General features: G+C 37.2%; 1 protein-coding gene across 1 annotated transcript; it reads right to left on the bottom strand.

Annotated features, from left to right (window-relative positions):
- Window positions 1-1,596: 1,596 nt before the first annotated feature.
- On the bottom strand, window positions 1,597-15,625 carry LOC140146033 (uncharacterized). The gene is made up of 6 exons (XM_072167774.1): window positions 15,469-15,625; window positions 10,081-10,149; window positions 8,542-8,592; window positions 7,127-7,196; window positions 5,443-5,519; window positions 1,597-3,931 (listed from the first exon to the last, which is right to left on the bottom strand). The coding sequence occupies exons 2-6, from the start codon at window positions 10,142-10,144 to the stop codon at window positions 3,792-3,794; spliced, it is 402 nt and encodes a 133-aa protein (XP_072023875.1). The 5' UTR covers window positions 10,145-10,149; window positions 15,469-15,625; the 3' UTR covers window positions 1,597-3,791.
- Window positions 15,626-15,886: the final 261 nt, after the last annotated feature.

Here is a 15,886-nt window from a genome sequence, read left to right as displayed (position 1 = left end):
TTTTATTTAAAAGGCGCCCCATGAATATGTGCCAAAAATGGCTTGCCCCCTCTCGGATGGCCAAAAATGGCTTGCCCCCCCCCCTCGACTCGCCAAAACTTTCTTGCCCCTAATTGCACCGCCCTTGGGTCTGTTTACGATCAGTGGCCTTCTTGCTTCTCACCACTGTGGCCCGGGTTCAATTCCCCGCGGTGCCACATGCGAGTTTGGTTGCCGATCCATGTTCGTCCTCGCAGGTTTTTCTCCGGGTGCTCCGGTTTCCTCCTAAAATCGGACCTCTTCCCATATCCCTGTCCCGTCATATCTGGAGGCATCCCTTGAATAGCGTTTCAAAATGTCCGCCCCAGACCAAGGTAGGTGTTTAGCCTGGCTTCGGCCGAATGTTATAAAATAAAATAAATCTTGTACTTCACATAATGCTCCCGGGGAGGCACTCCCTATCTGAAATGGCAGGGATGTGCCTCGGCCATGTTTAAAGTAGGGGCTTTCAGGTCAAATGTACAATTACAAAAATATGGGGTCATTCAGTGCACAACCTGAATAAAAATGGGGTCATTCGGTATGAAACTTTGAAAAAAGGTAAGAAAAGGTAACAAAAAGTAAAAATGGGAGTCATTGAGTACAGGATTGCCAAAAGAGTATCATTATAGTATACACACATAAATAAGTGCCAAACTGCGTATAAAAACAACTTGGACACCTTGGAAATGTGAAAAATTTCTGGAGGAGAACACAAATACCACCTGAATTTGGAAAAGGGGGTCATTGGGTATACCAGGAAATAGAAAAAGGGGGTCATTGAGTACATGAATTTTTTTAAAGGGGTCATTGGGTAATAGGTAGGACCATAACACAAAAAAGGGGATCATTGGGTACAAGCCGGTTTGAAAAAGCCGAGGCACATGATGCATATCTGTCATGGAAGTGCCCCCCCCCCGGGATAATGCTATTCTCCCATTACATGTACCGATTCGCTATCGTAAGTAACACACGCACACACGCCCCACCCACCCCTCCCCCTCTCCCCCACCCCGACAACATTCCAGGTATCCCATGCGCGTATTTTTTTTTTTTTTTTGGGGGGCTTTGGGGCGCTAGCCCCCGGGGTCAAAGCAGGGGCGGCAAAATCGAAGGGGCGGCAAAATCGAAGGGGCGGCGGGAAGAATAAGGGGCGGCAAAAAGAGGGGCGGCAAAAAGAATTAGTAAAGAAAAAAGGCGGAAAATGTCAAAAATTGTACTATACATCAAAATGTGTTGCTTTTGGGGCGGTTTAAAAAAAATTGGGGAAACCTTTTCGGGCTGTTGAGGAAGGGGCGGCATAATTGGATTTTCTTCAGCCCCCCGGGGAAGGGCGGCCACGGTACGCCACTGTATCCTACTGCTTGCAACATGTGTAATGAATACATAATTGACAAAATGCGACTGTTTTTGCAGAATGATCATGGATCTTTCTACATAAATGCAGAATGATCATGGATAATTATATTGACAAAATGAGACAGTTTTTCATGCTACAAAAACGGTCTCATTTTGCCATTTATGTATACATTACCGGCACACAATAGAGACCGAAATGAAGGTTAAAGACGACGTACATTAGTTAATTACATGAATAATTTAATGACTATATTGAATTACCACACCACCACACAGACCTATGTGTATGATCTACAACCATGTTATATTATATATAATATCATATTATATTATAATACATTCCCGAATTCCCTGCAAACAAAACGTTTTACAGAAGTTTAAATGTTGGGTTATATAATTGTTATATTAGGGTATAAAATATTTTGATAATATTAAACCGGACATCATTAAAACATTAATGACGTTTCTTAAACATTTGTGTTTGCTGGGTTTATTACTTTTAGGTGTGATCCGATTTCCATTATTCAAGTCACACGAAAGCGTACAAAGTCTCGCAAGGTTACCTTTAGTGCAATTGATTTCAGTTAAAATTGTCATATTTGGCAGATAATCTAGGCTATGGAGGCATCCATTTTAACAGCCCTGTCATTTTAGTAGAAGGTCATTGAACTTTGCATAGAGGGTTAGGTTTAAATTTACTGACCGTTTCAAAACTCGCACCATCGCGATTCTCTGGTAATAAGAATTAAGAAAAACTATACTTTGGCATGTCTATGACATGTGGAAAAAGAGTAACATTGCGAGGTCCAATTTGCCTCCGCAGGGGGCGAGAATGAAAGTGCTGCAAAAACTATCTTGGGTGCTTTCTTATCCAGGTAACGCAACAATTTGTCAAGTTCAAATTGATTCAATAGAATAGAACTCAATGGGTGTTGTCGATTTTTATGGGTTAGCCTACTGAAATTACCGAAACATCCTACATAGCCCAAAGTATTATTTTTCAGATTTATGAAAATACCAATATTTTGGGACAATTTTTCAACAAAATCGAGCATTATTTAAATTTTGCTAACGGTGGTGCCAAAATTAGACGTCACGATATTACATGCAACTCCACGACTGTTAGTAGGCCTACATCGCAGATCGGTGAAACTCCTTTTTTGAATCCGAGAACACATTGCTTGTATTTTTAACAAAATCCAAGCGATTTTGAACTTGACATCTGTAAAGTTGAAATGCATCCATAGCCTATAAATAATAATCAGCACTGCAAGTACTTGATCTGCCAAATGCAGCAAATTTAACATAATTTGCACGATTGTTACAGGAATTTATTGGACTACTTAAGAGATGCACTGAATTAATGCCGTGTTTTGAGATATTTTTCACAATATTCAAAGCTATCTTAAGAACCACCGATTCCAATACTGGGTTTGTTTGTACTCATTTTATTGTATTTTTCATGCAGATACTAAACATGGTCATGAAAATGTACAAATCCGAGAGAATTGAGTCTTTTTTTAGTTTGCAGAAATTACATGGGAAATAATTATAGTAGGTAAAGATTGGACTCCCGGATTGGACTATAATCCACACTCCCCTGTGGAAGATTTTGGAAATATCTTCCACAGAGGGAGTATGAATTTCAAATGGAATGAACACATTAGGCACCTCCATTTGAAACTCTCCCTTCGAGGCGTTAGGGCACTAGGATAGTATTTTTTTCCTTTTTGCTTCTTGATATATTTATCTTATTTTTTTTGGTCTTTCATTTGTCTTTTTTTGCTTAGATTTATTTTTATTCTGATCTCTCTAAGTGTCGTCCTGTCCACCTACCTCTGATCTCCAGAGGTCCTGCTTGCCATGATTTAAACAGGCAGGGAGGTGACTATGTATTATAGAGAAAATTGCTGATCCCAATTTTCATCACTTAAACTGCTCTCAACTACAAGAAGTTCTCAATCTATAATTGGCTCCGTTAGTATAGTGATCTTTCTGGTGGGCAACAAGAAAGAATTAGAAGGAGCCTATAATACACTGAGAACATTACAGTGTTGTGAGTAAGACATAAAACTTGATTGTAATCAGCAATTTTCTCTAGTTATTTTCTCAGAACCATGACAACAAAGAGAGGTAGTAATCTGATATCATCACGTACAGATCAGAGGTGGGTGGACAGGATATGAAGACACAAGAATACAAAATAAATCGAGAAGCAAAAAAAAAAAAGGGGGGGTGAACACCATCCCAGAGCCCAGAAGCCTCGAATCGAGGCTAAGGGAAACAATAGTTAGAAAATAACTGTAGGCCTAGGGCCTACTTTATACAATACCATTAACTGATAAGAAATTCAATTCATGCATGACAAATTATAATGACAAATGATAACACCGTCTACGTGACTCAAGAATTTTTCAGCATGTTTCGGCAATTTCTTCGCGGTAGCACGCCTCCCCACAACATTCCTCATTCAGCGTGGTAGATATAAGTGCCCATATTCCTAGTGGGTCCGCGTCCGTTTGACGATCATCCGTTTCCAGGAATGCAAGAGCGTCTATAATGAATAAAATAAAGTAATAATGAATAATTTGTTTGAAAAGTACAGATGCATCCAATGGACGCCTGTGGTTTGGGACACCTCTACCACGAATGGCGCGTTGATTTAGTGGTATGCTCTTTACAATGGGTTTAAAAATGTGTACAATTGTCATGATTCTGGCATCAAACCGGAACATAAGGCCAAATAAAAAATAAAACATGTTTCACGTCCCCTCCCGCTTCCTTTTTTGAGGTTTCTTCATTTTTATTTTTATTTTTTGAAATTCAGTTATAACTTTTCAAAAAATATGTCTAGGAAGTAGAGATGCTTTCTATAGCCTTGCTAATATACAAGAAACACTTTTATAAGATTTTGTGATAGTTAGAGGGGCCTATCTCTCAGAACAACAAATAAAAAAAGAGGCCTCCTCCTTTTTCCAGGCATTATTGTATATGCTAAAACAGCTCTAATTATGGGTATTTACACAGATTTTGCGATAAAAAAAAATAAAATAAAAAGCCCCTCTTTCTCCTTTTATTCAAAAACCCGGACGTGAAACATGTTTTTTATTTTACTTGGCCTAAGATGTTGAAGCATTAACATATAGAGCATTCATTTATCCATTACGTTGCACTATTAAGGCCCGGTATTAAGGGAGCTCAATTATGACCTCTACCTTCAGATATGCGAGGGGACGGGAGTCCTCTTGTGCTGTTACATTAATGAATTTCCCCACCCCCGGGATACGTTGAGGGCATCTTATACCCACTAATGTGACGTATAGACTCAAACTTAGGGAACAAGTTATGTAATGAAAGATCAAGCACAATTATCAATAATATTATCATCATATCTAATGTTTTAAAAAATGCTGATTATATTCAACTGATTCTTTTGAGGATTGTATTTTCTGCATTAAGTTTCATAAATGTATACATGTTGCAAATTAGCGTTGCGCGGAAGTTTACAAATGAAGACCTGAGCGCAAGAAGACCGTAAGTCCACTTGGCCCCTCAATATGTATACACTAAAGTTACGTATAGTTTCTTAGGTTTTATAATGTTTAATACATGTTCCAGGGTGAAAACATCATGAAAGGTTATGAAAGATTTGTTTTGGCCCCTGAACATGTATAAAACATTACCAAACTATACGAAACCAGGTCTTCAAATACAAACACGATTGCAAACGAGACTATTTTGCAAATCTTTCGTGACAAAATTTCTCGCAAAATGACACTTTGATGCACGAAAATAGAATGCGGAAATTGTCAAAACGTCTATTATAATGCATGGGCAGCTATTGCAGATGTATAACGGATGTGCCACGGATTTGGGGTCATGACCTTTTCAGCGATCTCGGTATATCGATGGTGGGTTTTCAGTGGAGACAAATGCGCCCACAATTGGATGCTTTTTAGGAAGTCGGTATCCCATACAAAAAAAATGAAGAACCCCCTGGGGTAATATTTTGGTATCTTCTATCTAAAGGCGTTTAAATACGTTTGGTGATTAGTGTATATTTACCTTTAGCTTCTCGCTTTCCGCAAATATTTCCTTTATATGTCTGCAACGTGCCACCGCAAAGTGTCTTTGTACCACTCCTATCGTATAGAAAGAGAATGAAAAACTCATTGCAAGGCTAAACCAAAAATTTAATGAAAAGCCTTTTTCATTTCATTGCTGTAAATTAATTAGTCATTTTGTGGTCAAAATATTTTTTGAACTTTCATTTAAAAATGACGGGTATTGGTTAAAATATCGACTGGAAAAACCTTTATATTGAATGGTTTACTTCATCCATATTCCAAAGGCCAAAGGTACAGGCCTATGAGGTTTTTCCCTTAGTAACCATGGTAACGATATGCAAGTTATATGTTCAAGGCCCAAAAGATTGATAAATCCTTGTAAGTGTAGACTTTATATTTAATGGTTTGCTTCATCCATGTGCAGGGGCCAAAAGTACTTGAGGTTTTCCCTTGTAACGATATGCAAGTTATACCAAACTTGAATAAAAAGATACATGATTAATCGAGACATCAATGATTTAAATGATTTGGTGCCATTGAATCGCACAAGTTTTTAATACATTTGGGTGTATTCCTAATACATTTGGGTGTATTCCTAATACATTTGGGTGAATTCCTAATACATTTGGGTGTATTCCTAATACATTTGGGTGTATTCCTAATACATGTGGGTGTATTCGCAATACATGTGGGTGTATTCCTAATACATTTAGGTGTATACCTAATACATTTGGGTGTATTCCTAATACATTTGGGTGTATTCCTAATACATTTGGGTGTATTCCTAATACATTTGGGTGTATTCCCAATACATTTGGTGTATTCCCAATACATTTGGGTGTATTCCCAATACATTTGGGTATATTCCCAATACATTTGGGTATATTCCTAATACATTTGGGCGAGTGTATTAATACAATTGAGCGTATTCATAATACAATCTGCGTCAATAATAGAATATTAATTTCAATCAAATTGAATATATCTCTCCATTTTGAGTTTGTACTGAAATGTCACAAAAAACAACAAATGCGGGGTAACTTTGGTCAGGCTATTTTTAAACCCTAGGGCACCCTTACAGAATTATTAAAACTTCGAGGTGTAGAAGGGAACCCTAATGTCATAAAAATTCATTAAAATTATAATTGGTTTTGTTTGGAAGCAATGGTTGGGAAAAGTGCCCAAAGTTGCCATTTTACGCGACCACACCTAACAAAATTTTCCACGTTACTTTCTCCTCGCAAGCCAATTCTTCCGAACTTGTTCAATGTCGTGCATTTTTTTTTGCGTTTAAGGATTATAACCCTGAAATACCTATACAATTAGAGACTATTTTAATGAAAGTCGAGCATGTTTTGACCCATGTGGAGAACAAAATACGACCTTTGACATACTTATGACTCAAGAACCATACATCTCAGATAGGTCAAGCAATATTTTTTCTGAATCATTATGATCCGGTTCATACTTTGGCATGGTTTATAACAAGATCACATTTTGCCACCAAAGTTTTTCCTATTCTTTTAGGTCAGTTTATGATATTGAAGCCGATTCTGGACCGCCCCGAGCACTACCTGTCGATCTAACATTGCTGATTGGGCCAATTGACAATGCAAACTTCTTTTTGGCCAATCGGCAGGTAGATCTCACGTGATTTCCCTTGCTTTATTAGCCCTACTTACCAATCATATTCTCCTCTTTTCATCGCGTCTGCATCGGGCGCCCTCTCATTCGTCTTTTTGGATGTTGCATCTAAGGAGAAATTTTAAAAAATACGTTTCAATAATTTTTAAACGCGTACAGTTTTTTTTTTTTCAAATCGTTAAGGGATGGGGTATGAACGTTTGGACAGTATTTATTGTGGGACATTACAGCACAGACATATCGAATTGCATTCTGAATACGAAGAATGTCCTTCTGATATCAAATAATTTAGATTTTTTGAAATTCGCAATGTAATACACATTTTATGGCAAATGATTAAAAATTGATATTTTTGATATTTAACTCTCTTCACGCGGGTGTCGACTGCAGACGACAAGTTTCAAAAAAATTTCAAAAATTCAAATATTTCAGAAATGTAAATTTTCATGACCATATTTGGAATCAGCATGAAAAATGCATTAAAATGAGTACAAACACGCCTAGTATTGATCCAGTAGTTCTTAAGATAGCTCTTGATATTTTGAGAAAATATTTCAAAACTTGAACTTTTTCCATTGAAGCGCATGGCTAGCACGCAGAGCATTAACAGTACTTGAAGTTAACTTTATAAATCTGATGATTAATACTTAAAGTGTATGTAGGTGGGATGAAAATCCGACGATCAATTGAAAATTTTTACCTTTCGTATTGAAGATATGGATTTTTTTCCAAAACACACAAAAAAATAGGTCTTTTCGGAAAGAAAATCTATATCTTCAATATGCAATGATATGAAAGGTCAAAATTTTCAATTGATCGTCGGATTTTCATCCCAGCTACATACACTTTAAGAATATATCATTAGATTTATAAAGTTTACTTCGAGTACTGTTATATATCAAAAATGTGAAAAATATCAAATTTTAATGTCATAAAATTTGTATTATATCGTGAATTTCAAAAAGTTAAAATTATTTGATATCAGAAAGACATTCTTTGTATTCAGAATGCAATTCAATGTCTGATGTGCTCTCATGTCCCACAAAAAATACTGTCGAAACGCTCAAAACGCTCATTCCAGATCCCTTAAAATTAAAGTTTTGGAATAAATTTTCTTTTAAACATATGCAATTTTTGGGGTTGACTTGAGTCAGTGGTGGGGGGGGGGGTGGCATTCATTTTTTAGGGCGACAATAATATGCGGCCACATGTTTTTCCAAATGGAACAATTTGAGACTAAATTTGATCAAAATCTGAGCAATAAAAGCATCTGAAAAAATACATCGTTTTATTGCACCATCTCAAAATGCGTTTCATTTTGTAAAATGTAACATTTTTCCTGGATACTCTAGTGTGTTTTCAAAATAGAAGGGAATAACATACAATTCCTATTGATTTATGTTTATAACCATTGTGAAATCACTCATTTTTAAGGCCTAGCTAAGGAACTTACCAGAATCTACTATTTGATCCAATGCATCCAGTAATGTTCGAAGATAAGTATCTACAAATAGAATAAAACAGTTTTTTTGCATTTTATTGGATATTGATCCTTATGATTTTTGCAGAGGATGATTTAAGTACTACCCAGCACCCCACTGGGTTAACTTGTTAGCAGCAGTGTGAGTGAACACTGCTCGACCACTGCATAATGTGTATGGTTAAATTTGAATTTGAACAGTTATAATTAATAAAAACACTATTAATTTGCTGATCGATTTCACATTTTATGTTATCTACAGAAGGTGTGAATTATCCTTTATGCACACATCACTTTTAATCTGAAATCGACCAAGTAATAATGATACACACAATTATAAAACGACATCTTTTGCACAGAATTTAATGGGATTTGAAAAGTAAAGTGGCAGTGTATGATGGGGCTTCCTTTAAATCATCCTCTGGATTTTATAAGATATGACACGATGACACGATCAGATCCACACAGGGCAAAGTAGGAATATTTGAAAATATAATTCATTACCATTAAGGTGGTATTGGAGGCATTATGGAAGTGCTAAGCATGTTTTAAAAATATTAATTGAGTAGAGCAAAGCACACTTATCAATATGCCTTTTGTTTGAAGCAAATTAAATGTCGGGTTATAGAAAGGTCTCATTGGTGATTTGGCTATATTCCAGTTGAAATCCACACTACCCCTACCCCTGTGGAAGATTTTGGCAATATCTTCCACTGAGGGGGTATGTTTTTCAAATGTAATTGACCATATGTGAGTGGACGCGGCGAATCAGCCGTAAACTCGGCAAATTGTATTCTGAGTTAAAGTGTAAAATGTATGTGAAGGTCGTATTCATAGGTGTATCAATTCGTTGCGACAAGTATCTTAATATCAAACGCTGTTTAAATCAATCAATAATACTACTGCTGAAGAGGATAATAAGCTTCTACCTATTTCTATAGAATAGTTCTTGTCTTTGTTTGCTTTGGCTAAATCCTGTTCAAGTGGTGGATAACAAAGCATTGTATTTTGTCTAGGTATGTATAATCAACAATGAACAATGAGAGGATATTTCTGAACCTCGTTGACTTGGGGATGATTTGAAATGACCGCCAATTATGACTGTTGGATATTTATTACCAGAAATGTAGAAAAAGAGACACATGTAGAACCGATAAAAAATACAATTTTGTCGAAGGAACAGAGTTCAACAAATCATAACTCCGCTTTTGAAAAACGTTTGAAGTCAAATGATATACCATTTTAAAGCTTATGGTATATATTTTCTAAACACGAAATAAAACAAAATTGACTGGGCCGACTTTACGGCTGATTCGCCGCGTCCAGTCACATATTGAAACCCATACTCTCTGTATTATGATTTTACCTATATCTTTCACAACTGGTGTGAGTATTTCAAATGGAAGTTACCCAATTGCATTCAAAACTGATACCCCCTCTGTCGAAGACACTAGCTAAATCTTCCATAATGGGGAGTGTGGATTTTAAATGGAATAGCCCATTATTACTTACCCGGATAACTTGTAACCATGGAGACGGCAAGTACTCCAATCAAGATGGTCGACAAGATCTTCATGATTTCTGAGAATGAAATTAGAAATTAAATAATCAGTGCAAAATTTGAGCTCAAGTTGCTGAGTATGAGTTTTTGTACCCACATTCCAATTCAATGAATGTACAAATGTATAGAAGTTGAAGAACTGTGCCCTGGTAGATGAGCATGCTGTGGATCCTAGTGTTAGGCAGCTCAAGAGGTCAGTCAAGCTATGCACATGTATTCAAATACATGTGCCATATATGAAGAGATTATTTTCACAAACCCATGTTTCTGATTCCGATATTGCAATGGGTATGCTATGGGTATTATAATTTCAGTTGGATGCACCATTACAAAACAGTGGATGTATGCACAGTAACAATACTGTGTAAGGCCTTTCGATTCCTAAATGAGAACAATAGTCTGCATATTGTTATGCAGCATTGTTATGTTAAATAGATGGGGAAGTTTATTCTGCGTATTTTGACACTATTTTATTTTTCTTAAGTTATGCCAATTTTCCCCCAGTTCAAAATCAAAATTTAACTTTTATTTAACCCTAGAACTAAACTCCTCAAAGCAAGTTTGGAAACGTAACAAAACGGCTTTATATCAGAAAAATTTGAAATCTATTTCCATATTATTTCATATCAATACAAGCGTTGTTCTTTCCTGTCAAAAATGATACCAAATTTGTGACCATAACTTATTTTATTGTTGAGTAACTGTCTTTGAAAGACAAGCTCTCAAACAAAATGTGCCAAATCTGTCATTGTCTGCGCCATTTGCATCAGTAAAGATGAATAAGGAATACCATACCGTTTCATTAAAAACGGTTTCAAAGTACTGTCACACACCGACATCGCCCGGTTAATAATTACACTATAGCAAGAGACGCTGAAATGAATACACGGGATCGATACACGTGGATGTGCTATGCACGATTGATATTCAGACGATAAATCTTTGGATACCGGGTTTGAAAATGATGAATATCTCCCGTAAATGATTTTGTATAAAGAAACCAGATGTGGTTCCTTGCACTTGAATATATATATTTAACATATGATAGTCGTTAGCTTGCGCTTTGAGATACTAGTCAAAAACTGACAATAATTTTGATTTATATGTGCCGAATTATATAGCGCAGTGTATAGGCCAATCGTGAAGGTAGTCCGAAACCATATGACCTATGGTGTACCATGCTTGACTAACACACAGCGAGGACAGTAGCCGGTCTAATCGGGGCTATTGTCAGTAGCCTTAGTCAGATGTCCTTCGGCTCTTATGCGACACAAAACTATTAAACAGGTCGCTATAAAATGGCTATGCGTGGCGGTGGATTCAACCTACCATGGCGATTTCTGCCATGAAGATATCGTGTGTCAGTCTCACGTACCGGTCTTCTGCAGCCATTGTTTTTCTTGGATGGCCACTTCTGGGTCTGTCTTTGACATTTCCGGTCTGACTTTTAGCTTGGAGATCATACTGCAGGAAAATCCAAATGTTGCCGTGATTCTGAGGTATGGCAGCCTCAAGCTGACCAATAGCGCGAGCGTTATCCAGGTCTGGTAATCGAGCCATGTTTGCTTAGAAATTTCTTGCAAATGACCACTATGAAGTGACCAGCAAGATAGGTTGACTTGCGTTGATCTGTTTGAATCCACGAGTAGAACTGCTAATCCCATCCTAGCACTTTTTATTCAACTTGATGTACTTTTCATTCATTCTTTTATTCATGCATTAAACCACTCGTTCATTCATTCAGAGCAATAAGATGAGCGCAGATAATGGTCAGTTTCGCACATTTTCTTTGAGACCTCCGTCTTTTAAAACAAGTTACTCAGCCGTGGAATAAGCTATTGTCACAATTGAGGTATCATTGTTGATAGAAAAGAACAATGTTTTCGCTGGTGTGAAACAATATGGAGATAAGATTTCAAAATTTTCTGATATACAACCGTGTTTGAAAGTTTCCAAACTTTTTTGAGTTTATATACGATTTTTGATGCGTCATAAAAAATGCACGTGTTTGCGTCCAAACGACCTCTAAGCTAATCGTAGATCCATCCTTTGCGCTCATTTTAGTATACAATTTTTAACCCAGCACCAACACGGGGGTAGTACCGGCCATCAAAAAAAAAAAAAAGGCGGGGGGGTTGTTGGCGAGGCCCACTATTGCTTTCTATAGACGAATCCAACGAGCCAAGTCATGGTCAGGATTTGGTCGGCCATCTTTGGTTTCCCGCTAGCACCAACCTGGGGTTTTGAGCACCCGATTGTGCAAATAAAAGCCGCCTAACACCTAAAGATGCAAAGACAAGGAGGGTTAATAGAATAATAATATACAATAGAGGTAATCCTGTCGCATCTATCATGTCTATTCATACATAGTCCTTTTGTTCATCCATTTGTACATCCATGAATAGATGCGACGGGATTACCTGCGGAATTATCTCTATTGTATTATTCTATTAACCCTCCTCGACCTTCTCTAGGTGTAAGGCGGCTTTTGTTTGCACAACTGTTGAACTGTATTGTGTTGTAAACTTCTTTTGTCTACCTGTGTTTTCGCGGAAGGTGTAAAACGGGTGATGGAATGCAGTTTAAAATTTCCGCCAAGGTCGAATCATTTCACATTTTGGATGCATTGTAGCCGACGGGGACCCAACTAAAGGCTGCTAGTCAGGTGTAGGAATGCGTGTATTTGGATTCGTCTATCGTAGAATCAATGTGTTTCATTTCGCTCTTGTAAAATTACTCCCAAGAGCTACTGACCTTTCATTTCCTTTTATACGAGAAACGTCGGTGAAAATCGCATGTTCGTAGAGTTTTTTGCTGAAAATCAATTTTGCCTATACTGTTGTACATAGTCAGAATTTCCCAAATTTGCATGGGCGCACTCGCATTATGACATCATAGCGACATCATGTGAGGCATATTTGTACTTATAGCTATACACTGGTACCAATTATAACGGTATGTTTATAATTGAAAATTAGGGGGGTTGCCACAACCCCCTTCGTAGTCCGTGTTACAAAATATGGCTCCGTATATACTTCTAGGTTAATATTTGTGGGGATTTTTAAAAACCGACCGACCCAACCTTCCCATTTGTCACACTTGAGGGCAACACTGTTTTTCGGCCTTATGATGAAAGACCGGGGGTGGCCCTATTCGCGCTATTTTGCGTTTTTGAACTTTGGTCCATTCTGATCAGAAAATGCCTTACCACTGAAGCCGGCGCTATTCACGGGATTATGCTATTTTTCCATTAGTACTTAAGGTAGGTTGATCGGAGGTGCGCTGTTCGCGCTATTTTGCAAGACAATAATGTGCCAAGGAGATGTTCGTACACACAAAAAACTACGGGGTCAAAATTTGACCCCGAAAGGGTCATTTTTGACCCCGCTCTCCAAGTCAACTATGCTTCGACTAAAAAGGGTCAAATTTGACTCCGGTGATCTGGTGAAAAATTTGACCCAAATTGTGGTTAAAATGACTATATTTAAGGTTAAAAATGATTTGACCCCTAACATAATCAGTTGGAAAATAATCCTATTAGTGTCAAAAGATGACTATATTCAGGGGTCACAATTAGAAAATGACCCCTAACGTGGTTGAAATAACTTCATTCAGGGGTCCCGATTAGAAAATGACCCCGGAACGTGGGTTGAAAAATGATTATATTTGGGGTCATTTAAATATGACGTTGTCAATTAAAAATGATGCCAAACAGAAAATGACCCCGACCGTAGTTGGTTTCAACCACGAATAGGGTTAAATAAAACTGACCCCGTAAAAGGGTTGATATTTTGACCCCGTCGTTTTAAGTGTGTAACTGTTCCGTAGTATTAAATTGTGAATGCTTTTAAATCAAGTTTAAATCAAGTTTAAATCGAGTTTAAATCGAGTTTAAATAGATTTTATACAGTCTTAATGAACTTCAAGCTCTCAATCATGTCAATCGGCCACAAAACGACTGAGATGCATGCGCATACGTTTTGTACACAAACCTGTTAAGGGCTGGGGTATGAACGTTTGGACAGTATTTATTGTGGGACATTAGAGCACATCAGACATATCGAATTGCATTCTGAATACGAAGAATGTCCTTCTGATATCAAATAATTTTGATTTTTGAAATTCGCAATGTAATACACATTGTATGGCATAAATCTGATGATTTATACTTAGCGTGTATGTAGGTGGGATGAAAAGCCGACGATCAATTGAAAATTTTGACCTTTCGTATTGAAGATATGAATTTTTTCCCCCAAACACCAAAAAAATTAGGTCCTTTTGGGAAAAAAATCCATATCTTCAATATGAAAGGTAACAATTTTCAATTGATCGTCGGCTTTTCCTCCCAGCTACATACACTTCAAGAATATATCATTAGATTTATAAGATTTACACCCAGGACTGTTATATAAAAAATGTGATTTTTTTTTATAATTTGTCATAAAATTTGTATTATATCGTGAATTTCAAAAAATGAAAATTATTTGATATCAGAAAGACATTCTTTGTATTCAGAATGCAATTCGATGTGCTCTCATGTCCCACAAAAAATACTGTCGAAATGCTCAAAACGCTCATTCCAGATCCCTTAACCGTGGCAAACAAAAACATTGAAACTCGCTTTTTCTTAATTGCACACCTCCAGATTTCAGATTTAGATCGAGACATGTGTTCTAGAAATTCACAGAAAATTGCAGGACGATACGTTTAAACGAACTTTTTACTATCGCTATCGAAGCGACTTTCCGGGGGTTGCCCTACACTTAGCTTATCTGGGTCTGGTAACATTAATAAAGCAGCGTAAAGATAACTGATTGCAATTGTCTTTCTGATATTTTTGAGTTATTACAAAGATTTCTTTGAATTATTAATTTGTCCAAAATACACAAATCATCTTGTGAGATACAAAGCAATATTTTAATCTCCCGTGCCCACCCCCCTTCCATCATCCATGCACAACACTGGTCGGCTCGACTTTCCCTATGATATACAAAGTCCGCGTGTAAAAGCTACGGAAAGTAGGCCGTCTCATTTACATAACAAGGAACTTTGATAAGAGCCAACGTCCTTTTGAGCAAGTACAAAAATTTTTTTTTTTTTTGTCGTTCTTGCTGGCATGGCAGGACTACTAAAGTCTAACCATGCTTCTCGCAAACGCAAACTCGGAATCAACTGAAATTTCGGAAATAAGCTTTTTTGATATCAAAGTCCATGATATACTCCCGGGATATACTAGAGTCACAAAATACTCATTTAATGAATAATAATTATATGTGAATAAGAAATAAACATTAACCAATCAAAAATGTTCATTAGACAAGACGAGTTTGTAGACTTACCCAACTATCTATCACTGACTAAAGGCTACGTATCTGATGAGCACAACGAGAGTAACACGTCCACTTGCTTCTTGCTTGATGTCCTGTGTGAAAGTGTTTCACCAGAGAGGTTCCTGTCCACAATCCATTCTGTTAGCCGTCCATGCGTGCCATCCCATAATAGGTTTCACCTGCTTTATTTCAATCCAGGTGCTCCCTCATTATTCTTGCTCAGGGATACTATTTTACCCTCGCAATCGGTTTCTAGGCTTTGTGAATTCCATGAATGGCATTGTAGTTATAATGTGAATGACCTGCATGTATCAATAGAGGACCTGCATGCTTTTATCGATTGGCTCCAAACAAAGGATTTGAACCGGTGAAGGACATCGTAATCATGGCGCAATGCAGTCCATTCAATCAAATGTTGTCATCAACC

The sequence above is a fragment of the Amphiura filiformis genome, chromosome 2, assembly GCF_039555335.1.
Source record: "Amphiura filiformis chromosome 2, Afil_fr2py, whole genome shotgun sequence".
NCBI classification, from domain to species: Eukaryota; Metazoa; Echinodermata; class Ophiuroidea; order Amphilepidida; family Amphiuridae; genus Amphiura; species Amphiura filiformis.
The sequence above is the reverse complement of the archived record's forward strand: the minus strand, read 5'-3'. Positions and strand labels throughout refer to the sequence as shown.